Source organism: Pseudopipra pipra, chromosome 3, assembly GCF_036250125.1.
Source record: "Pseudopipra pipra isolate bDixPip1 chromosome 3, bDixPip1.hap1, whole genome shotgun sequence".
In the NCBI taxonomy this organism is placed as follows: domain Eukaryota; kingdom Metazoa; phylum Chordata; class Aves; order Passeriformes; family Pipridae; genus Pseudopipra; species Pseudopipra pipra.
In genome coordinates, this window is record NC_087551.1 from 57,085,906 (window position 1) to 57,109,290 (window position 23,385).

At 42.0% G+C, this 23,385-nt stretch overlaps 1 protein-coding gene across 6 annotated transcripts in view; it reads left to right on the forward strand.

The window, feature by feature from the left end:
• Positions 1-8,939: 8,939 nt before the first annotated feature.
• The window catches only part of NHSL1 (NHS like 1), a 182,395-nt gene continuing 167,949 nt past the window's right edge, over positions 8,940-23,385 (forward strand). For 2 of the 6 annotated variants that reach the window (XM_064649342.1, XM_064649341.1), the window contains exon 1: positions 8,940-9,574. In XM_064649342.1, the coding sequence (XP_064505412.1) occupies positions 9,217-9,574 (358 nt within the window). In that variant the 5' untranslated portion in view covers positions 8,940-9,216. The remainder of the gene's footprint in view (positions 9,575-23,385) is intronic. The other 4 variants (XM_064649331.1, XM_064649332.1, XM_064649334.1 and 1 more) reach the window with 2 other exon arrangements.

The window sequence follows — 23,385 nt, forward strand, 5'->3', positions numbered from 1 at the left end:
GAAATTCTTTATACTTTCTTTCACCCCATTTCTAAGCAAAACTAAACAGCACTTTTTTAGCTGGATTTCACTGTATTTAAAAGTTGATTCCTATGCTATTAAACAAGGAATTAATATGTTTTTTCTTGAACTAACTGAAAAATGATTTTGCTAGAAATGCTTAAAATTGGGCATGTTCATAGTCCTCTAAGGAACGTGTACTCTGCCAAGTCTGAAAACACTTGGAACAGAAAAAAGGTCTGAGTATATCTTGCATACAGTGCTACATTTTTTTTACTGATTTATGAACAAGACACCAATGCTTAGCTTGTACAGTTTGTCTGATTCATGCAGTGAAATAAACACAGCTGCATTTATTACAGCGATTGTATAATCACATATTTGGTACCCACAAACTTCTGGGAATATTCAGAGAGCAGTATGTGCTAAAAATCCTAATTTCCTTTACTTTCTCTAATATCAGTCTCATTTTATATTTAAGATAAGGTTTTTGTTTATGTAAGTTAGACATTTTAGTAGTAATGATTCTACAACAACAGTAATTCAGATAATTTGCACCAGCTGTAAAGAGTGAAATTGTCATTGCACAGGTCATAGAAAATACAAAGATGCCAGTTGTCACAGGTATTGCTTTGAGCTTCCTAATTTGAAGCTGTATAGATCCTCAGCTGTTACTCCATATAGTGTAGACTTTACTACTCAATGTAATTTCTAGATAGCCATAATACTGTCAGCCTTTCAAATCATTATTTTGGAATTTGAAAATATTTCCCCATACTTTTTTTTATTAGCAATATGCCAGGTTTTGAGGCTGACTGTGTATATAAACAAAACCACTGAGCTTTGTAGCATCAACACACTGGATCTCATCACAACCAAGGTAGATGAAATTATGCAAAGGAAAATAAACAAGGTAGCCAGAGACCTTTAATGATCTACCACAGTTGCAAATTCTCCCCAGATGAATATTTTTAAAAGTCAGCTTAAAGCCAAAAGCATTTTTTTCTGGCATCCTATAAATATCCAGAACATGGATAGTATACTATATATATTTAGAAAATATTTTGTCATTTTTTTAAATCTGAAAATGGAGGGGTGAGTTTAGGCAGTGGTGGAATATGTTGCAGATTGCTGCACACACACCCACTATAATTTCACTAGTGACTGGCTCAGCCGTGGTAGAGATTCCAGTGACAAGCCATGCTCACTGACAAGGAAAAGAATGGGGAAATCTGTGCTGGTTGATAGATGGTTTATCATGCCCTGCGTTTTTTCAGTGACCAAACCCTGTGTTTTATTTATGAGGCAGGAGCTGCTGCAATGTGTCAAAACTCATTTGTGACTGACTGGCATACCATCTGTATTCATCAACTGAAACATAACACAGTGGCATCTTTTTAAAAAAGTGTTATATATATATAGTTTAAACAAGAATTTTGCTGTAGCTGTAGTGACTGGTGGTGGGAAGATAATACCTAAGGAGAAATTCAATTCTGCTTTAATGATCAGCATAGTCTGTGTGTTTGGGATGCAATTAAGAGGCTTCTGTCTGTTTGATGTATTGTTTGCTCTGAGTCCCAAGGCATTCATTTGAGAAGATAATCAGCCTTGTTAAAAGAATACAATTTCAAGTCTTGTTTGATGAAATTATTTTTCAAACTGTTTTAGGGTTTTTGTTATGATATTTAGTTAATTAATCAAAATGTAAACTGTGTAATTGCTTCAAAGGAGACTGCATATAACACAATTAGAGAAGACATAAATGTGTCTTACATAAATAAAAATTTTATAAATAATTTACACAAGATTTCAACATGATCTGTTGTCATTAAAGCTAGGGACAGCAACAAAAGACTTGGGTCAGTATTTATGAAATCTCCATATGTTTAGTCTGATTTTCAGCCGGTAATTTCCGCAGCCTTTACTTTTCCAGATGAAAGTTTTCTTGTACAAATTAAGGCCGCCCATACTCCTGTCCTACAATAATTTGCTGTATGCATACCTGTATGCATACTCAGTAATAATGAACAGTTATATGTGACTTAGATTAGATTTATATTAGATATAAGGAGGAATTTTTTCACCATAAGGGTGCTGAGGCACTGGAACAGGTTGCCCAGGGAAGCTGTGGATGCCCCATCCCTGGAGGTGGTGAAGGTTGGAGTGCATGGGGCTTTGAGCAACCTGGTCTAGTGTTTATGTTCACAGCAATAGGGGTGGACTAGATGGTCTTTAAGGGTCCCTTTTTGACCAAACCATTCTATGGTTCTGTGATTCCATGATATTTTGCTGGCTGAAGTCCTTGTGAAGCAGAAACCTAAACACTTTATCAATTAAAAAATCGAATATATCAGAAGTTTCTCTGCCACGGAGGAAGTGGAAGTGCAGAATGTACTTTGTTAAAAGACACAGAAATGCTTCAACCAAATGAAGAAAATTAGTATGGCAACTCCAGGAACATTATTATTGATCCATTGATATAATATTTCAGCAACTTGGTTTCTCTTTGGGGAGATGCAGCTTGGGGTTGTTTCCATTTTCCAAGAACTGGAGTCCTAAAGGCATACTGGACTCCATCTCTGAGTCCAAGACCTCCATAATGATTGGCAGTCTTCTTTTTGCACTTTACTCAATTAAACACAAGGACCGAAAACCTCTGATGATAACTTTGAGCTCTTAGGGGGCTGTTACGCTATCGTTGTATTTCACAGGCTCTATAAGCTCTTTCATGTTTTTATATTCAGAGCCTAGATTTACCCACCCTGTTCTGCTTCCCTGGGAATGATCCAACATACTGCTGTGCCTTGAAGTACAGAGAGTACATTTTCCTGCCATTTTTTTACAGCACATCAGCTGCCTCTTCATGCAGCAGAGCTGTGGCAGTTCTACACTGATGATTTCAGATGCTTGCAGAACAAGCTACAGACCATGCATTTGTGAGCAGGAATGGAAGGAAGGAAGCAGGGGTGGGAGAGCTCCTCTTTTAGAGGCAAAGAGCTGTTACACCTGATTGGTGTGTTGTTGAATCATATCCTTAGGCCATCACAACTACCATTTCCTCCGTAGTGTCATTCCTGCTGCAGTTAGCTTTGATTGTCCCATTGCACCACTGCTAGCATGGCTTTTATCCAAAGACAACTATGCATAGATAGAAAAAAGGAGAAAGAGTTTTGAGAGATTTTAAGCTGGTAGAACACAGTGTGCTGATGCTAGCACTTGTGTAGATACGCAGAGCTCTGCAGCTCGGAAAAGCTCAGGGGCCAGCTAGCAGAACAACCCAAGGTCTAAACCACAAGCTGGACAGACTTGAAGAATAAGTTTCAGCTTAATGTTAGGATGGAGGACAGAGAGCAGGGCCAGAAAAATCACTGGGACTGGTGCAACAAACCACTAACATTTAAGACAGAGCTCAAGAAAATACTAAACTCGTTTACTATGAAAGTGTGGATACATCTGCTAAGTTCTTTGAATAATAGGGATGAAGGTGTTGGAGTTACACTGCTGCCTTTGTTTAATGGTGATGATAATGTGGTGAAGAAAATCAGCAAAAATATTACAGAACAAAATAGAAAAAGGAGCTCAGCTCTAGGCTTCAAGAAGGTGCCTGACCCAGGGATATGTCAGACAAGGAGAGCTTAGGGTTGACAAAAGTTTCAAATAATTAATGTCCAGGGAAATAGGATCCTGTAAGTAACCTGTGTCAGAGAGAAGCCTGTCATCATCAGAGAAGTTCCACTATTAGTTTTAAAAGAATATCCATAAGATTCCATTTCTGGACAAGGAGGGAGTCTTTTGGGCCATGCTAGGTATGGATTCCACTACACAAAAATACCAGTTCCTGGTATCAGTAAGCTGGAAGAAAAGTGAGGATTGAAAGTTCTGCTGCATAGTCAGGCAAAGGTGATCTGTGGCCTAATGTAGTATCATAGTAATTTAAGGAAACCTAGCAAAACAGCTATAATTTTTTTAATGGTAACTAATTTTATCATTTGGTAATATTTCTATAATGTACAAAAAGTATGCAGTCATGAGGTACAGAAATAGGCAAAATTCTGGTACCATTGAACTTTCTCAGGAGTCATATCTACTCCCATTTTCTGGCTACCTGTTCTGGTTTAAAGGTAAACCGGCAGGAGAAATGAACCCAACTCCAAAGAGATTATAAATCAGAGTTACAATTTAATAAAAATAATACCATAAATACAATTATATGGACAAACAATTGGTTTAAGCCACAAAACCCAGATGTACAACTCAGCTCCCTGGGGCATGAACAGAGTGGTGTTCATTGGCCCCTGCCCCATGCCTAGCCTGTGGTCCCCCTGAGTCCAGAGTAAAAGGAGAGGGAAAACCTGTTGGTGAGAGTGCTGTCACAGTCTGGTCGAGGGTGGTGATCGCAGTCTGGTCGAGGTTCTAGTCCTCCTCTGGATCCAATGAATGGTACCAGAAGTCTCAAGACCCCAAGATTATACACCCTCAGGTTCAGGCAGGAATGCCCAGTACCTCCCCCAGGGCGGGGAGTTCCACAATGGGTGATTGTGAGTCCTGGGTGTGAGGACAGGAGGCTCACAGGCCTCTTACCAACCAGTTTATAGCCTGCAGGGCCAGGTGTACTCTGGGCAGCTGCTGTAAATGGTCTATTGTTAACAGTTTCTGGGAAATGGCATGGAGGGTGTAGAATACACAGTTTGGGTTACACCCACACAGCGATGAACTGGTCCCAGCTGTTCTAACTAGGACATTACCTTATGCAGGTTTCTTTGAGAAAGGTTTTCTGTTGAATACAGAAATGAAATGCATGATGATTAGAAGAGCCCAGTGGCCCAACAAACTGGGAGCATTCACATACTTTTGGTTAACCAAGAAAGAATAAAATGTCAGAAAACATACTTTTCTTGCAGAATTGCCTCTATTTTAAGCTTACACCAAACTTCTACAGCTCAACAGCCAAAGTAAGTCAAGAATACATAAGCTGACTACGTGCCCAGGACACTGAGCTTGCTTTCTCAATTACAAACCAGAGTTCAATAGAGCTGCTATGAGTGTGACGAAGAAATGTCCTCCTCCATCCCTTCAAGTTATTATTATATATATTGTTATTATTTCTGTGTATACACTTGGTTGGGTTTTCCTAGCCTACACAGGCAAATAGCAAGCTTGAATCTGTGGGCTAAAATACAATGGATGAGCTTGGTGCCTCCAGCTGAGGAAGAGCTGTCTGATGTTTCATGGTTGGCCATGTGGCTCTTGTACTACTGCTTGCTATTTGCTTCTGAGAGCCCAAAGGGATTTCAGAAGCAAGCCGAGGGAATAGCAGTGTTCATTCCGCAGTAGGTGATGAGTAAGTCCCACAAGACTTGTCTTCTGTTTCTTGAAATAGAACATGAAAGTTATTAGGTCTTTCATTTGGTAATTTACCTTGAGGCTTTAAATGCTGAAGGATGAAAGCTACAATTCAGACATAATGAACTTTCCAGTCAACTTGGACTTTCATTAAAAATTAAATCAATATTGACTTGCAATATTTAGTAAAGTCTCTGCTGTCCTTTTGTCTACCTTTCTCCTTTTCATCTCAGTTTTCTGGGCTCTGTTCCTCTTCTGAGAGGATCTCCCACTCCTGACTGAGGGTATTTGGAGGTGTGAGACCCAGAACGCTGTGTCAAAGGTCTGCCAGGCTTAGCTGCACAAGTGGAAGTGACTGCTATACACTGAGCTCACAGACCTCCTTCTCCAGTGGAGGCAGCTAAATGGGAAGAAGCCCCTCACTCCCACACCACGATTTACAAAAATGGTGTTGTGTGAATGTGCAGGGCTGTGAGCTGCAGGGATGGCTCACTTGAGGGCAGTGGCTTGCTGGAGAGCGGGGAGCAGCACTGGGGCTGTCACCCACTCTGGGCAGTGGTGCCCACCTTGCCTCAGAGTCCCTCTGGGCCTGTGGGAGTATTAAAAAAGTCAGGAGCATCCTTGCAATCTGCCAGAAAAGGAAACATTTTCCAGCCATAACCACTCAGCTACCTGAGGGGGATGGGTGTCCCTAAGAAAGTCTGTATTTCTGCTGACCTTAGAAATTTTAAATGCTTCCTTTCCAACATGATGAATACTTTAAATCTCCACACTTACTGTGTAAGTATTTAAGCTTCATTTCCTTTCCTATGTCCCTTCTTTTAGCACGGGAAGAAACAGGAAGGTTTGAGGCCACTCTTTACTGGTTTCAGTCAATCGATATTTACATTTTCTGTAACACCTGTTTTTTTCTGAGTGTTCCATACAGTAACAGCCTATCCCAGAAAAACAGACCACATAAACTAATGAGGAAAAAAGTATCGTTCTGGAATAAGCATACAGACTTTAAATGTTTCAGGAGCATCTATGCATTTAAAATTCAGATTTATTTCTTAACTTGGTTTAACTGGCAGTCCTAAAAAGACCTTATTTTTTTATGATACATTATTCCCACCAGAAATATTCAAGCTGTCACAGTAGTTTATTTTACAGTTTGCAAACATATAAACCAGTGAAATAGGTAAAGTAGGTTTCACTAGCAGTGAAATTCCACACACAGTAGCTGAGGCTCTTTACTGAACTTAGGTGCTGTCTAAAGCTTTGATTTCTTGTTATTATTCTCTCTGTGCTGAAATCTGTTTTAAGTATTTTTTTCCCACTTACAGATAAGAAAATGCAAAAATATTTGCAATATCAGGATTTGATCTGAATTTTCAGAAAAGATTTTAAACTGGCAAATGTACCTTTTTGAAAATATCTATTGCTAAACTTAAAAATTAGTAATTTCCAATCAAACAAACATGCTCACAGTCTTATGATATCTGCCCTGGCAGATGTGTTGCTGTGGGTTCTTTTCAGCTGACACCTGAACTGAGCTCTTCGCTCATTTTCTTCCTACTGTGTTTGATATTGAAGTCCATCTCATACTTGGTTTTCCCATGGTACTCCTATAGTTTAAACAAAACCTACAAAGAATCACTCCTCTCCATCCAATCACGCCAGTGAACAGGAATCATTTTTTATCAAAGGACTACCCCAAACAAGCATGTCTAAGAACTAATGAAGGCATTGTGTCCCAAAATAAAACCAGAAGAGTCCAATATGAAAGAATGCTGCTTTCCATCCTCTGTTAATCAATCCTGACAGCTTCCCCATTGCAAGACTATTGCTTTGGATTCCTTATATGTTTAAACCCCTGATTAAAGACCATTTCGCCTGTTTGCACCATGTTCTTCTCATCAGTTTCTACAAATATTGCACATGTGCACTCAGTGGTTCTGTCTGTAACAGAAAACCAGTAGTAACATTCCAAGTTGCAAAGTTATCCTTTGGTAACCTGTTTGGACAGAGGTGTGAAGAAAAGTGGGTTTGTTCTTTATTTTTTTTAACACTAGATGGCATTGCTTCCTGCTCCTCCTCCTCCCCCGCCCCCCCTCAACCCCGCCAAGAAATACTTGAAGATGAAACTTTCCTTGATTAATGTAAGAGAGGAATTAATGACTTGCAATTTTTGCTGTGACTATCACCCCAACACACATTTCCCATAGATCTGAACTCTCATACATGTTACCAAGCCTTTGGTTTGTATTCCACTGCTTGCAACCTTGTCCACAAACTCCTCCATGCACCAAGGAGTTCCTCAAACGCTACCGCTGGAATAGTTTTTTTTCATGTTTCCCTTAAGTAACCAAGGCTAAAAGTATGGATGATAAATACTGTGATAAAGAATATTTTGTTACATAAATTGTGTGTCCCCAAGATGCTAATGGAATGGCACAGTGGATATGTCCCTGGTCTTTCCTTCTCCAGCCGATTCTCTTTCTTTCATCACATAGTTTCATCAGCTGCAGCAGGAGCCGGAGCAGGTTATGAGGCAGGAAGGGACGATACAACCACTTTTCCCCAGGGCCCTTTCCCACAAGAAGAGAGTGATTGGGTTCCTCTCTTTATCATATAGCAGGAGCCAGAGCCAGTAGGGGATTGTCCAATTAAAATTAAATAGCAGCTGTTGACAGTTGCTAGTAGGCTAAATTGGTTCTGTAGGGAATAGCTCATTAGAGCCGTCATCTCCATGAAGAGCTGATTGTGTCCTACGCGGGAAAAGCGCAGGGGCTTCTAAGGCTGGAACCTGCCTTCGGTCCACACCAGCATTACGTGCAACGTTCGGTGCAACTCGATGTCATGTTCTGCCTGAGCCAGACTTTGCTTTTCCTACCTTAATGCCAATCTTACTAAAAATTAACCACAAACAATTCGCCGTTCCCAGACAGGCTGATCTTCTTTCCCTGTCTTGGAGCAGCACCTCCGGCCTAACCCGCGGCAGGGCAAGGGGCTGGGGCGAGACCTGCCCCCTCTCCTGCTTGGCCCCTTTCGCCGAGCAGGGGAGGCCGAAGGGGCTGGCTTCGCCCTGGGGAGTCCCGCTGGCCCCAGCGCCGCGCCGCGGGGCCGGACCAGGAGGAGCTACCTTAGCTGTTGGCTGGCCGGGAAGGGTGAGACTCCAGTTTGGGAAGCCACAGGTAGGCGGCGGCCTCTTTTGCTTTTCCCAGGTTCGTGGAGGTTCCCCTCCCTCCTCTCCCTCCTCCTCTTTTTCCTGCTCTCGCTTTCCGGGTTGGGAGTTTGGTGCGTTCAGAAAAGTGCCTGCAACAGCGCGGGGTTCCCCAGGTGGGGCTGGTCCGGGCTCTTTCTCTCTCCTCCTTCTCTGTCTGGCTTTCTTCCTTAGTGGCCACATCCAGGGCGCTTCAGTCCCCCTCCCACGCTTCCTCCTCTTTCTCCCGCCCCATCCCCACTTCGGGGAGAGAAAGCCGGGCTTTTTCCTGTCTCCCGGCCGCCTCGGGCTCTCCCCGGGCCCGCCGTGCGGCAGTGCTGCGCCCCACTCCTCTCCCCCTCCTCTCCTCTCCTCTCCCCTCCCATCCCCTCCCTCCTCCCGGGGCCGCTCCCGCCTCCGGGGGCCGCTCCCGCACATGAGCGCCGCGCGGGGCTTCCCCTCCGCCGAGGCGGCGGCGGCAGCTCCCCCCCGGCCCCGAAGCGTGTAGCCCGGCCGCCCACCCGCTCCGATTCATTTGTTGTTGTTGTGCTGTTCTCCCTCCTTCCCTCCCTCTCATCTCTCTGAACTTTTGTCACCGCGGCCGCTGCGCGGATGAAGACTTTTCGTGCCGGGGACGCCTAGCTTCTCCCGCTCCCGTGCCCGGCGCTGCACCCCCTGCCCCGGCCGCGATGCCGTTCCCGCTGCGGACCCTGGAGCCGCTGAAGCTGTGCAGGTTGGAGGAGGCCGGCGGGGATGGCGCGGAGCGGGGCGGCCCGGCGCCGGGAGACCCCGCCGGGGCGGCGGAGGGGGGCGGCGGGCGCCGCCGCGGCGCGGTGCCGCTCTTCGGGACGCTGGAGCAGGTCAGCTCGTACGCGCTGGTGTCGCTGCTGATGCAGCTCTCCGACCTCTCTCGCTGTGCTGGCGACATCTTCGGCGGGATCCTCAGCGAGGCGGACTCCCTCTGCCACCGCAACGCCCGGCTCCAGCGCCGCCTCGGCGCCCTGGAGGAGCTGCTCGCCCGCCTCGACCACCGCAAAGTCAAGATCCGTGAGTACCACCCTTCCCTGGCGCTGCGAGCTCGGCCGGGACGGTGGCGGGAGCGGGAGAACTGGCCGGAGGGCGCCCGCCCGGTGGCGGAGCGGTTGGTGCGGTAGGCTGGGATTTAGTTAGTTATTTATTTAAAAAAGAAGTGAAAGAGGGGAAACTTGAGCGTCCCCGTCTCGCTTTTTCCGTGCTCAGGTGGCGGCGGCCGCTCCCGGTCCCACCGCGGCTCCTCCCGGGTCCCCCGGGCTGCAGCGCGGCGCTGCTTATCCCCCGCCCGGTGACCTGGCCCTGGGCTCCGTCCCGGCGGCTCTGGCGCTGGATGTCGCCCGCCCTGGCGGGAGGGGCGGTGTCAGCGTGCGGAGCCGGTGACTGCGGGTGTTTTCCCAGCGCTTCTGCCTGGCGGAACCCTGACTCGCTCGGGAGAACGTGTCCGCCGGGCGGGCTGGCCGGGGGAGGGGGGCCGCCAGCACTGCCAGCGCCGGGAGGTGATAGCGTGCTGATCCCGGGGGAGTTTGTTTGTGTGTTTATGCCGGGTTTGTGCTAAACTTGGGATCAGCGGAGCTTCTGACAGGTCAGCCCACATGCCTGATTAATTCTTTTGTGTGTGCATGGGAAGACCTCAGTAAATAGAAACTTGGATGTACTTTGCAGCTGATTTTGCGTCTCTCGGTTCTCCCAGGCTTCTGTTCTTTGTGTAGCACTGATCCCAAACTTGTATTTTCAACTTCATAGAAAGTACAAGCAGCAAAATCTAGGTTCAGCCTCAGACTCCTAAGTAGTGAGAGCATAGGGAGGTGGATTTAAAGTTTCTTTTATAGCCTGCAAAGTGCCCTCAGAAGTGATTAATTGTACACCTACACAGAGTTATTGGAAGAGTGTTTGGTTTTTTCTGAGCTTGACCCAACTTTGGAGAAAGTAAGAATCGTATGTGGTACACAGGGTTTTGTTTTGCATGGCCAAGCTCCCAACAGGCAATGTGAAAGATGGCTTACAAAATCAGTTTAGCTTTCTCAATGTGCTAGAAACATTCAGGAGCCCAAGGAACTGTGTTGCAACTTTTGTGGCAGCTGTATAAGGTGTAAGCCCCAGTCTACACAGGGTTGCTGCTCAGAGACCACCAATAGTTTTCTTTTGAATGGAAGTAGAAAGCTTACTTTGCATATGAGCAAAACTGATAAGGAATGCCTTTCACAGATAAGATTCAAAGTGTATAAACCCTGTATGGGTTTCATTGTGGAATTATTCCTTATGGTATACTTGAGTACACGGTTTCTTCAAAGGAAGACACCTTCATCATCCTTACCAAATCTTATGGTTTGGCTCAAGTTTTGTGTGAGGCTCAAGTTTTGTGATAACCAGTTTTACTTTTTTGGTGCTTTGTAATTGTGTGACAAATTTAAGAAGCATTTCTTCCTCAACAGGACGGGTATTCCCTTTTCTGCCAATATAGTTATGTTCGTTTGGCATGGCATGGTGCAGTCAGACTTGAAATGAGAACGTGTTATTAGTAGGCATACCTGCAGTACGGTGATATATCATGTTAATGTCCTGATAGAAAGTGGTATTTATTTATCTCAATATGAAGAGGGTGCTAATGATTGCCATACACATATGCAATACATTTAAAGGGAAGGGTGAAATAAGGCTAGTGCTGCACTGTGCAAACCTTGAAATTCTACATGTATCAGACTCTTAGTTATTGTATCCTCTCTTAGTCATCATTTTGCACAAATTATATATTTGCTACTTTTTGTTGTTGTTACAACTCAGTTCTTTGGGCTAAGCCTGTTATTGCTTTCAATTTGACGATCTTTGTTCTTGTCATTGTAATGCCCAAAACTGGACGCGGTTCTTCTGTTTGGCTTTCTCTGTTTGATTTTAAATTCTTTGCTAAGTGGCACCTCTGCTGTCAATTCAGTTTTACTTCTTGAAAGCTGCATTGCTGCTCCTAATATTTACTTTTCAAAGGGCTTATCTGTTGAAGTTGAAGAGAAATAATGATTATTTCTTCCTAATATATTTTTAGGGGTTTTTTTGTTTTGGTTTGGTTTTTTGACTTTTTTGTTTGTTTGTGAAGGAAGGTTATTTTATTTGCCTATCAGTTGCCAGGAATTGATGTATAAGCTAAGCATTTTGACCTGAAGTTGCACATAAAGCCATGACAATTCTCTTCTTATGTGCTTTTTAGATATTGTAATCTGGCCAAGGAGATCAGGTAGGATGATCAGTTGTAGTTGGAATCATGAATATCTCTACAATGCAAGCTGTCAAGGCTTGTCTGCAAGTTTAACGCTGTTTCTGACGTTAAAGAGAAATATATGCAAAACAAAGAGAATGGTTTAATAATGCTGTCTTTTTTTGGGAGCAATGACAAGGGGCATTTTTCCTTCCCATTTTTGAAGATACAGAAGCCTCATGGAGAAAGATGTTTGCGGGTGCAGGACTATAAGAACAATGAGGATTGTCAACAAATTTAATTGCTTTCCCATTTACTTGATTCTTACTAATCGTAAAGCTTGTGGGGCAGATATTGTACACTACTGTGCCTCTTGTGGTGCACATGTGCATACACAGGTGCAGCATGACAGATGATTTAAGTATTTTGCTGTGGCTTTCAGGAGGAGGGGATGGGACATTGTACACCTGCTTTTCAAATCGAGGGTAATTTCTACTTGAATAAATGGCTTTTGTTCTCTTTGTGGGGCCCTGACAATAATTTCCTCTTGGAACTGAGGGTCCCAGAGTGATTTTTGTGATCCCAGCATGATGTTGTATGGGAAGGACCAGAAAAGGACTAGCAAACTTCAAATCTGGGTCACAACCACTTCTTGAGAAGTAACTGCAGACTGGCAGCTGGTAGAAGATATGCTATGTATGTCCATGGTGCTTGGGAAAAGTACATACTTTGAAATTTTGGGGGTTTCTTATTTTTGTACTATCATAATTTTGTTTCAAAGTAAAGTTTCCATGCAGTACCCTTCAGATAACAGGGGTCCATTAGTATTTGTTCATCTCCGAGCATGGACAGGGCTGTGAGGGAGGGAAAGCAGGCACAACAAAGCTCTTTGTCTTCGGTTAGTCATTCTCTGCATTTGTTCACTGTGTTTGCTTGTCTGTCTGTACAGTGTGTCCTTGTGTGTGTGTAGGATCCATATGCTCCTAGATATAGATATTAGAGTATTAATAGGTAAATGTATCTCAAATTATTTCTGCTGATTCTTTTCTGTTATGTACTCCTTGGTATGCTGAAGTGAATGCATTAGTTCAAGGACATCCATTCATTGCTCCACACAGGAGGAACTTTGTGATGTGGCAAACTGGTTAAGGATGTGCTGTATTGCAGTAGGTGCTACACCTTTGCAACCCTTACTAGGGGTTAATGTCCCCATCTGTCAAGAATGGCTGCAATTCTGCCATGCCATTCAACTGGGAGGCCTGCTTTCTGAGGATTTTGTATTGGCATGCCACATGTACTCTGAGAGTTTTAATTTCACATCCACTTCAGGATATTGAAGGTAGCTTTCAGATGTATGCAGTCTTGGTGATGGTTGATTTTTTTGGGAGATCACCACTGACTCTGCTCTCTCTGGTTTGACTATCTTAAACTTTTTGTCTAGGGTGGTAGAGAAGCTTCTCTTTATCCCCCCCAACTGAGAAACTTGTGCTTGACTCTATTTCAATACAAGTATATTTTTAAGGTGAATTAGTAAAATGCTTTCCTGATATGTATTTATTTGAACTTTGCATGATGAACAGGGTGTTGTGCCATAAGAAGGGACATCAAAATATGATGAGACATGTCCCCGTGGGCTGATGACTGGTTTGTAACTCCTGGTGGTGGGAGGCACTAATGGCTCAAGATGGTTTATAAAATTCAAGTGTAGTATACAGTATACCTTAGTTCAGCTGAGTTCAGCTCAGTGTCTAGAGAATTAATTAGATTTAATACTTTTTTCATCAGTTTTTCATTAAGCTTATGTGTGTTGCTATTTTGCATGATGTTTTGTCATATATTTCCAGCATCCAGCTGCTGTAATATGTTTTGCACCACGGGACTTGCCTAACAGCTTTTCATTTTCTAGCAGTGTGCATCAGTAGCTGTGACCTAGCATTAGGTGATGCAGTTTTTCATCACTTTCAGTCCTTAAATGTCAGGGTGGATGAGGACAAGCACCTCTTTGAAGTGATCAGAGCTCATCAAAAGGCATATGATGGCAACAGAGAAGTCTTGCATGAATTACAAGGCCAGCTCTTGTGAGAAAGGATGTTTTTTTTTCCGTTAATATTTGTCTTCTACCATCTGCCAATATTTATACAAAAATTAATACTGCTGTTCTTTTCTGTGGATCCTAATGATTCGACAGTCTGAAATGCTGTCCCTTCCATCTTCTATGCTATTTATTTTAAAGTGTTTCTGAAGAGATGTTTTGAGAGAGATGTTGGGAGGTTAACCTAATGACAACTTCTGGTTCAGTTTCTCCAGTAGTAGGATGGGATTTGGCCAGTTGTACCTCCTGTTCTAACAAGAAGAAACAGATTCTGTGGGAGGGAGGAAATGATACCTCCTAATTAGTGTTGTTGTTGTTTAAAATCCTTCAGTGTTTGGTTTTAAAGTCACAGTATAATCATTTGATTTTGATGCAGAATGTGTATACATATGTATGGGTTTGTTTTTGGGTTTTTTTCTCCAAGTTTAAGCACATTAATGCAAGAGAGCTTGGGGGGGTGGGGACTATGGCTTTCAATTTGTCTGCATGATGGAAGGCCAATCCAGTTTACACTTCATCTCCTGCTATTTTGTTTAGTAAGTATTTTCCACTCTTTGTGTGCAAGGCAGTACTGGGGCACATTTCCTGCTTTAGCCGAACAGGAAGCTTTATTCAGCTTATTCCTAGGGAAACCCCTCCTCCATCCCTAGCCACCAAAAGTGAGCATTATTCGAGACAGTATCAGCAGTAAGCAGGAGATGAAGGGGCTGGCTGACTTTGTATAGTTTCTGGTGTAAGGTCAGAGAATACAAGATGTTCATCATCCTGCAACAACAAGGACAAACCTTCTTTAGAAAAAGCTTTAGAAAAAAAAAAAAGCCAGACAACACCTCCCCTTCCCCCCAAAAGAAAACCAACCACATCACAACAAAAAACCCCAAACCAACCACCAAAACCATGGTGTGCAGTTGAGAAAGCTTTGGTAAGAAAAGACAGGCTCTCAGGTGAAGAATTCTGTTCTACCAATATTTGGGAGCTACAGTTCATCTGTGATACTCTGCAGATGCTTGAGATGACTCCAGTGTGGTACTTCTCTCTGTTGCCATGTAATACAAAGATTCAACAGCAAAGTTCAGCCATGTTAAACAGTTAATTCCTAAGTTCTCCTTGGGAAAAAAAAAAAAAGAAGGAATTTTCTCTTTTACCCTGTTGTAATTATTCAGTTTGCTGCTCAGAAGCAATATAACTCTTGTTTTATTTAGCTAGTGCAAGACTAATTATCTGTGGAAATTCAACCTGATCCAAAGGAGATTTTGTTTGAAATAAGCAGGAAGAAAGTCTGAGTTAGAAAAAGATTTCCCATGGGGATGGTGGGCCAAGTCGTTGTCCTGCTGAGTGGCAAAGCTCCAGCTGAATTCAGTTTGATGAGGGTTTGGCTTGCTGTTTTGAAAACAGTTGACACTCTTTGGCTGAAATGTAGAGCTGCTTTGTACATTGCTCAGAACCTTTTATACACCACCTATGAACGTTTATTTCCGTAGATCTTATGATTGGCTTGATCATTCAGGAAAACAGTGTTTAGGAGAGGTAGTTAATGAATTAAACATACTTGTATTTAGTTGTTTTCAATTAGGGTCTATTTTGAAGGTTGCTAGATATTTTAGGATACACTAAAATGTCCTCAGAAGTTTCTTTTCCTATTAGTATTGGCACAGTCTCAGCTTGGTTGAGTGTGAGCTAGTAACCTTGGTCTTGTGGGCTTCTCTCCTAAAGCTGCTAATACGAATCTCTTGCAGAAGAGGCTTTTTTTTTTTTTTTTTGGATGAACCTATTAACAAACAAAAAACAACACAGTGGAAAGCCACTGAAATTCCTCAAAACCTCTGTCCTGGAATTTAAACCAGCCTCTAATCAGTGGAAAGTCAGATGAGGCTTTCAAGGGGGATGGGGAGCAGATTATCTCACATGTTGTTAATGATTCCTGCATCTTCCATTGAAGTGTTTGGTGCTGGCTACCATCAGCCACAGGATACTGTGCTTAATGTTGCCCAGGCCAGATTCACTATGGTAATTCCTGGCCCTTTTCCATGTTTCTGGGTGAAGGAGTGGCAATTCCCCTTTCGTGTTTCTTTTTTTCCCCTTCATGCTCAAATAAATGATACAATAAATGAAGGCATGTGCTTTTGTTCCTGTTATCAGGAGCGCTAGTGCAGCACAAGCAGAAAGGGAGATTGAGAAGTAGAAGGAATTAAAAAATGCACATTGAAAGCTTGGCAATTATGCAAAGCCCCAGTTTCTTTTGTAGTCCTAAACTAGCTATCAGCAGGCGAGATCAAAGCTGTCCACCCTAACAGTTAACAAGATCAATTAAAGATGCTAATTAAATGTTGTTCTTGGCTGTAGGTTGGATAGGAAACCTGCTGGTTGGATGGCAGTCTCCAGAAAGCCTGGATGACACGCCACTTAAGAGACTAGAAAAAATATCTTGCTACCTGTGGGTTTAGCACAGATTAATGTGGGTGGACTTTGCAAGTTGTTTGTGCTTATATCCTACCATGTTTTAGTTGGGCAGGGCTGCTTCTGGCTTTAGGCTGTTGTGGTTTTTTTTCTCTTCGTCATTTGTGAATTATGGTGGTTAAGTTAGGATTTATTTATTTATTTATTGGCCTCTTGTCCTTTAATCAGCATTGTGCATATGAGATTTTATTGCCCTTTAAGAACTAGGAGTAGTTAGAATATAAATGTTTAAGGTCCTACTGAATGTGATTGAGCTTAGGGTGCTATGCAATCTGGAGGCAGAGTAGTTACTCCTTCAGAGAGAGGCAGCGCCAAGTAATTGCCTTGTCATAACTCCTCTTGGTAATTTCCTTGTTGAAGCCACTGGACTACACAGTTTTTAGGTTAAGACCCGATTAATTTTTTAAATTTCTTTCTTCTTGTTTTCCTCATTTTCTTTAGACTTTCCACCCTACGTGTTCTCTGAGCTGCCTCTCCATCTTCAGCCCCGTCTGTTCTGAGGTCTGACAGTTTTAGCGTCTTCTCTGCACCTCACCACCCATGTTGTGCCTGTTAAAACTGGCCTTGAGCATCTCCCCTTCCTCAAATACAACACTTTGCAGGCCTGATAGTTGGTTGGGTTAGTGGGGAAGAAGGTGAAGGGATGGGCGGCGGAGACAGGGAAGGGTGAAATTTGATGGAGCTTCTGGCTTTCTCATGATATCCCCTCTCACCCCTCCGTTTCATACTCCTTGGTGTTAGCCCCTGTGAAAGGCCTTCCTGGCTGGGATTGTGGCACAGTGGATAGCACCATAATTAGTTTTAATCCTGTTTGAGTATGTCCCTTTCTTTATATTTATTGCTTCCTTTCCAAACATGTCTATTGCTCTGCTATAGGAGTATAAATCAAGAGCAAAACCATTTACACCATTACAATGGTGGAAGTGAGAGTATCAAGGTATTACTTGACATAAAAAAAACCCTCAAAAGAATTAACTTTAATATGTATCTGTGGCTGAGTTCTTATAACTTTTGAACTTATAGAGCATTCTAATGTTTCGGTAGATTTAATTTCCCTAATCTACAGGCGATCAGCAGTTCTGTTTTAATTTGAAATCTTGATAAGAAGTATATCTGTTAAGTTGATTGATTGGACATTCCTTTTACTCTAATCAGTCTGTAGCCTAGCTAAGCAAATTTTGATTATTCTAAGGTTGTAATTTTATAATTAACTTAGCTCCTACTTTTCAGCGATTAGGGCTATAACAGATGCCTCCTGAAGTATATTGGAACTATGGATGCTATCTGAAGAACTGAGTCACTTTTTTTTTCTACTAGCAATAAATGTTAATCTTAATCATAATGGAAAAATGATAGAGATTTTGAGCATATTGAGTAATAGTGACAATGGTGGAAGTTTTAAAATTTTTTAAGTTTTTTTTTTTCTTTTCTGGTTGAATGGCCAAATGGAAAATGAAAACAAGAGGTTTCTACACTATGCTTTATATGGTAATGGGTTGTACTTGAATGCTCTTCTTTCTCCTTGTTCCTCCCAATCTTTTTTCCTTTTAGTATCAAAATGCTGTCTACAGATGAGCTCTCATTAACTTTTAAGGGATGGGGTAAATATTGCTGCTCACTGGCTTACATACATACTTCTGTGTCTGGTTGTTACACTGGTAAGGTTTGTCAAAATCTTGGGTTGGAGTAAGAAAGCAAGCCCAGTCTTTCTCCTTGCAAATGGATATCTGTCTTTTATTTTCTACTTTAGCAAGTTTTGGCTTTTGGCAATAGATAGAGTTGGCTTACAGGAAGATCAGCAGGACTCAAGATGAGTGCTCTGTGGGTTATCTCTAGTGGCACCTTTTGTTCCTGTTGTATGGGAGGGAAGAGCTCCAAAGCAAGTGGTGTTGGCTTTCCCTTCCTATTCAGTATCTTGTTGATGGTGAGAACTGAATCTACTTGTGAGGCTTGAGAAACCAAGTGATGTTTAGCTAATGCAGTACCTTTAAATGTTAAAAAAAAAACCCTCAAAATGTTGTTAGCCTTAGAGGTTGTTGTTATGTCCGTAGAGCTGCTTAAAACAATTTGAATTAGAAGAAAAGAACCCTTCTACCAGAAAATGGAAACAAGCTCTTACAAAACTTTTTGTTAACTGTGGTGTTTGGTTTTAAATTTAGAAGCAAAGCTAGATTGATTACACAGCAAGATCCACTGCCCATTATTCTGGACATGAGGCAAATAAAATCCTTTCTATTCAAATTTTGATTTTTTTTTCCTCCCTCCAGTATATGTACTAGACACTGAAAAAATATTTCTTTGCAGAAGTCCAAGAATCCAAGAATTTCTGGAGATAGTCACTCTGTAGGATTGAAGATACATGTCAATGTGTATATGAACAATAATGCAGTTAAATATATGGTTATAGTCTCCTTTATACTATTTTGATTTGTAGCGTTGGAAACACTGAAACACAGAAACTCTATTATGTGAACTTTAATATTTTAAATATGAGAAAGAAATAGGTTTTTTCTACATTTGTCATGAGGAAGAAAGAGAATGAAAATACAGTAATGTTCATAATATGTCTTGGTGTGTTAGTTTAGACGCAGTTTTCTAAAACTTGTTTGTTGAGCTATTTTCTTGCTCTGTTAAAATAAAGACAGGTAGTTACTATGTGGTTCCTCCTGCTAGCTTTATTTTAACAGGTTGTGTATGTGATAGAAGATTGAGTATTTTGAGGTATAAGGATACTTATCATAAAAAGTCATTCTGCATGGCTGAATGCATGCTGTAGGCAATGGGTATGGGAGGAAATGGGTGATAATGGGGTTAGAACTGAAGGGTTTTGTACCAGTTGTGTTCGGGGACCTTGATGGAAAACAAGATATGGGAAACTGGTATAGCAACTGATCTCCACAGGGCCAACACCCTTCTCTGTATCTCTGGCTGCTGCCCTCGCAGTGGAGAGCGTGTGCAGTCCTGTTGGGCAGGCTGGGACAGCCTGAGCTCTGCAGGGAGCAGTCCCATGGAGAGGGGGGGCCCTGACCCCGTTGGGCTGCAGCTGGGCTCAGCCCCAGTTGTGCAACATGTGCCGAAGTGGCTCTGCCTCAGCGCTTCCCGAAATCCTGGGAAGCATCACGTAGCATTTATCTCGTCGTGGGGAGGCAAGCATGATCGTGACAGGGGTGGTTTCAGTGTAAATAATTATTGCAGTTGATTTTGAAATTACAGTTGCAGTTATATAATAATTATGAAATAAATGGAATTGTAATCTATAATCATGATCTTTACCTTCAGGAAAGATAGGAAAGCTGGAGAAAACAAGGTGAGTGTGAGCAGTTGTCTTGCCCTGCCTTGTCTTGGTGGTCAGCGGTAAGACAGGGCTGCCCTTCAACAAATCTCTGGCATGGAGAGGAGGGAGCTGTGCTCACTTATCCTGAATGAAGGTTAAACTACAGTGTTGGCCTGCTTGTGATAGCAAATTTCCTTAAAACATTAGAAAGCACTTACACAGCACAGCCACAATATAGATTTAACTGTGAGTTATAAGACTCTTTGCCCCGAGACAGTTTAGTCTTAACACATACAAATGAACCCAGAAGATGGTAATTTAGTTAAGTGTGGTTTAAAAATGTCTGTTTTGAAGAACCAGAAGTTTCACAACAGTTATGGGCTTTCTTGAGGTCTAGAGGAAAAGCAGATAATTAGAAATCCATGGAGTGTTTGCCTGAGGTGAAGAATAGCACAAAAACATAGAGCTCCTGGTGCTTTTTAGTTTGTCATGTTACAAAAGTCTCTGTCTGTATCTGTTACAGAGACATCGTGTCTAGTTGATGGTTATGAAGACCGAAACCATCTGCAATGCTTATTATCTTGCCTGCTCCCACTCATTGCTGAGTTTGGCTTGAATTCTGTAATTTGTGATGTGCCCCGTGAAGAGCGTGGTATGTAGCACAGGAGGGAGTGCTCTTTGAGGCGTGTTGTTTTGACCCCGTTGCTCTAACTGAGCATGTTTTCCCCTCCCACCCCTTTTCCCAGCACACAAAATACAGTAGCTTTTTCCTTACAAACCATTTTGTTACTGTTAGTAACCTTGCTGGCAAATTGTGAAACTTGCTGCAGTCTGGAAATGGCTACGGCTTGTAAAAAGTTGGATGAGGAGTGGGTAATTTAGCGTTGTACATAGAGATAATGTGCTGCAGGTTAAGTGATTTAAATGCATTGTGTAGTGTGACTGGTAGAAAAATGAATTAGGTCATGATAGACAAAAGCTTGTCTTCATTTGAGCTCCTGTCAGCTTGGCATGTTTGTGCTCTGTTGGCTTTATCACTAGTTACATCTATGCACATATGGTATTTCTAAATTAGATTATTATTAGTGGCTGATAAAAATAAAATATGAATAAACTTAATCCTGCCAACAAATGAAAGCGTGGGTGTATTTCTACTAGAAGTTTGAGCTAATCAGGGAGAATCCCAGGATATCTCAGCTTTTAACAGAAATAGCCAATACAGAAAAGGACTGATTGACAAAAGGCAGATACCACCAAATAGCAAGCTCGGGTATGAACTCTGTAGGTGAACACTGAAGTGAGCACAGTCTTTCTCATCACTCAGCCTGAAAATTCTGCATGATCATGGTTAGCAGTAGAGCACAACCTCCATTTACAGGGTGCTATAAGAGATACTTGAACTGCGTGATGTGTGCTGCAGTACCTTTTTTTGATTTCTCCCCCCACCCTGATGGTTGTTGTTGAAGCTGAGACAGTGAGTTTGAATGGAATGAAACGTTCAAGAAAAAGTTCCTGAGGCTGCTTGAGCAGCTACCAAAGATCATGTATTGAGAACTTTGCAACTGAAAGGGTAAACCTTATAATGTTCCCATGGGCCCATTTCTTGAGCTTGTCCAGGTCCCCCTGGATGACATCCCGTCCCTCAGGTGTGTCAACTGCACCACTCAGCTTGGTGTCATCTGCAAACATGCTGAGGGTGCACTCAATCTCTTCATCTATGTCATTGATGAAGACATTAAATAGAACTAGTCCAATACAGACTCCTGAGGAACACCACTTGGTGTCCTTCTGGACAGAGCTATTGATCACTACCCTCTGGCTGTGACCACTTAATCCAACCCCTACTCAGAATAGGCTGAGTGTGAGCCAGGTGCTGAGGGTTGTGTGTGGCTGGGTTTTGACTATCTCCAAGGATGGAGCATCCATTAGTAAAAATGGTTTTCCGTGTGTTTACATTGAGTTTCTTGTATTCCAGTTTGTGCTCTTTGCCTCTTGTCAAAGCATTATAACCATGAACACTACTACACTCTTTTTACTGGAAGGCTGTCCAAGAGGAATGCTAATTGGACCAATGATGGACCACCTGATCAAGAATGCTGGGGTATTCTGTGGCCTTAGGTAAATGTCTTAGCACATTTATCTGAAAAAGGATGGGTAAGGGAAGGTGTTAGTTAATTAAGTAATAAAGCTGGCAGCCAAAAATAATATTATAAAAATTACAATTAATATTTTATAGTATTTATTTTTTTTTATAATAATTTATTTGAGGACTTCTGAACTTGCAGTGCTTCTTTGGAAGTGCTTTAATACTGTCAATAAAAATACCTATTGCTTCTGTTGAAAGGCAAGGTAATAAACTTAATCTCAGGAAGATGGAAACTATCTCCAGTGGAGATAGTGGAAACCACTTCCAGTGTCTCACCTTATGGATACTGTTGGCAATGTCTCTTAGGGAGTGAAAGCATTCACTGTTTGCAGGAGGAGTCCTGAACAACCCTTCCGCATGCTCAAGAATTTCAGCAGCGGCTTCTTTTTGAAATTCTGACAAAGGTCCTTGGCTAAGTTTTTGGAAACTGTCTAGGATCTAGGTTACATATCCACAGTACCCTATTTTTTGCTTGTTGATGGGAGCTTTATTAAGCAGGATAGAAAACATACCATATAGTTCTGTTCTTCATCTTGCTTGAGGCAAATAAGCAAACTCCAATGAGAATTACAGGAAATACCTTTTTGATCATCCACCCCAGCAGTTGATCAAATAAAGCAGTTCCTCGGTAGCCTGAGTTGCTGCTAATTAAACACATTTTCCTATCCTGCCCCTAAGTAAGCAATCTTTTAGGCTGCCTTAATTGCCAGGACTGTGCAAGCGTGACAGTGCTTTAAATGAAACTTGTGATTTAAGGGCTAAATAAAAGCTACTGGAGAGAAATAATTTTATTTTAAAATGTTATACTGCAGGATTATCTGGTATTTTACATAACCCATAACTTACACACATGGATGGCAAACTATCATTATACATTCATTTCTTTTTCAATGCAAGTTCATAAACTCTTGTTAAAGTGTCCAAATTCACATAGAAGAAGCCAAACTGGCATTCAATAAAGCTATATTTAAAGCTCTTGGCAGGACTTTTCCCATATGAAAGATGTTATATATAGGCTCTTGGAATAAAACTCTAAGAAGTTTTGGGATGACAATTCTAACTACTGCCAGATCATCCTAAAATTAAGAGATTTTTAAATACTAGGTCACAGTTTTGTGTCAGAGTTCTCTTATCTTACACTGTCTTCCTATTGTACATGTAAATTGATTTTTGTTATAGCACCTCTGGGAAATACCCACTGGATAAACTTGTAATCTCAGGTATTTGGCACCTCTGTTGCTTTTTGCTGTGGAATCTTGCAAAAATGGGGTTCACTGAAAAGTCTGGCCTTAAGTATTTGAGTGTCGTGAATGATTTTTTCCTCCCCTATTGTGTTTCTAAGGAGAATAGTTGTAATCTGTGGAATACATCCTGTTTTCTTGGCTGCAGTGAAACCCTTGATTTTTTTTTTTTTTTTTTTTGTACTACCTTCTATTTTTCTTCTTTGTTAAGGCTGCCCACATCTGACCCAGGACTTCTGAAAGACAAAGACTAATAGAGATGTGTTCCTTTGTTTTTTACCAGAGAGGAAAAGGTTGGCGTTTTTTAAACCAGTTTTCCCTGTGGTGCTTTCAGTCAAACCTTGTGTGTCTGTGTGTATGTCTCTCTCTCTCTCTCTCTCAAAGAAAAAAAAAAACAACAACCCAAAACTAAAAAACCCAACAACAAC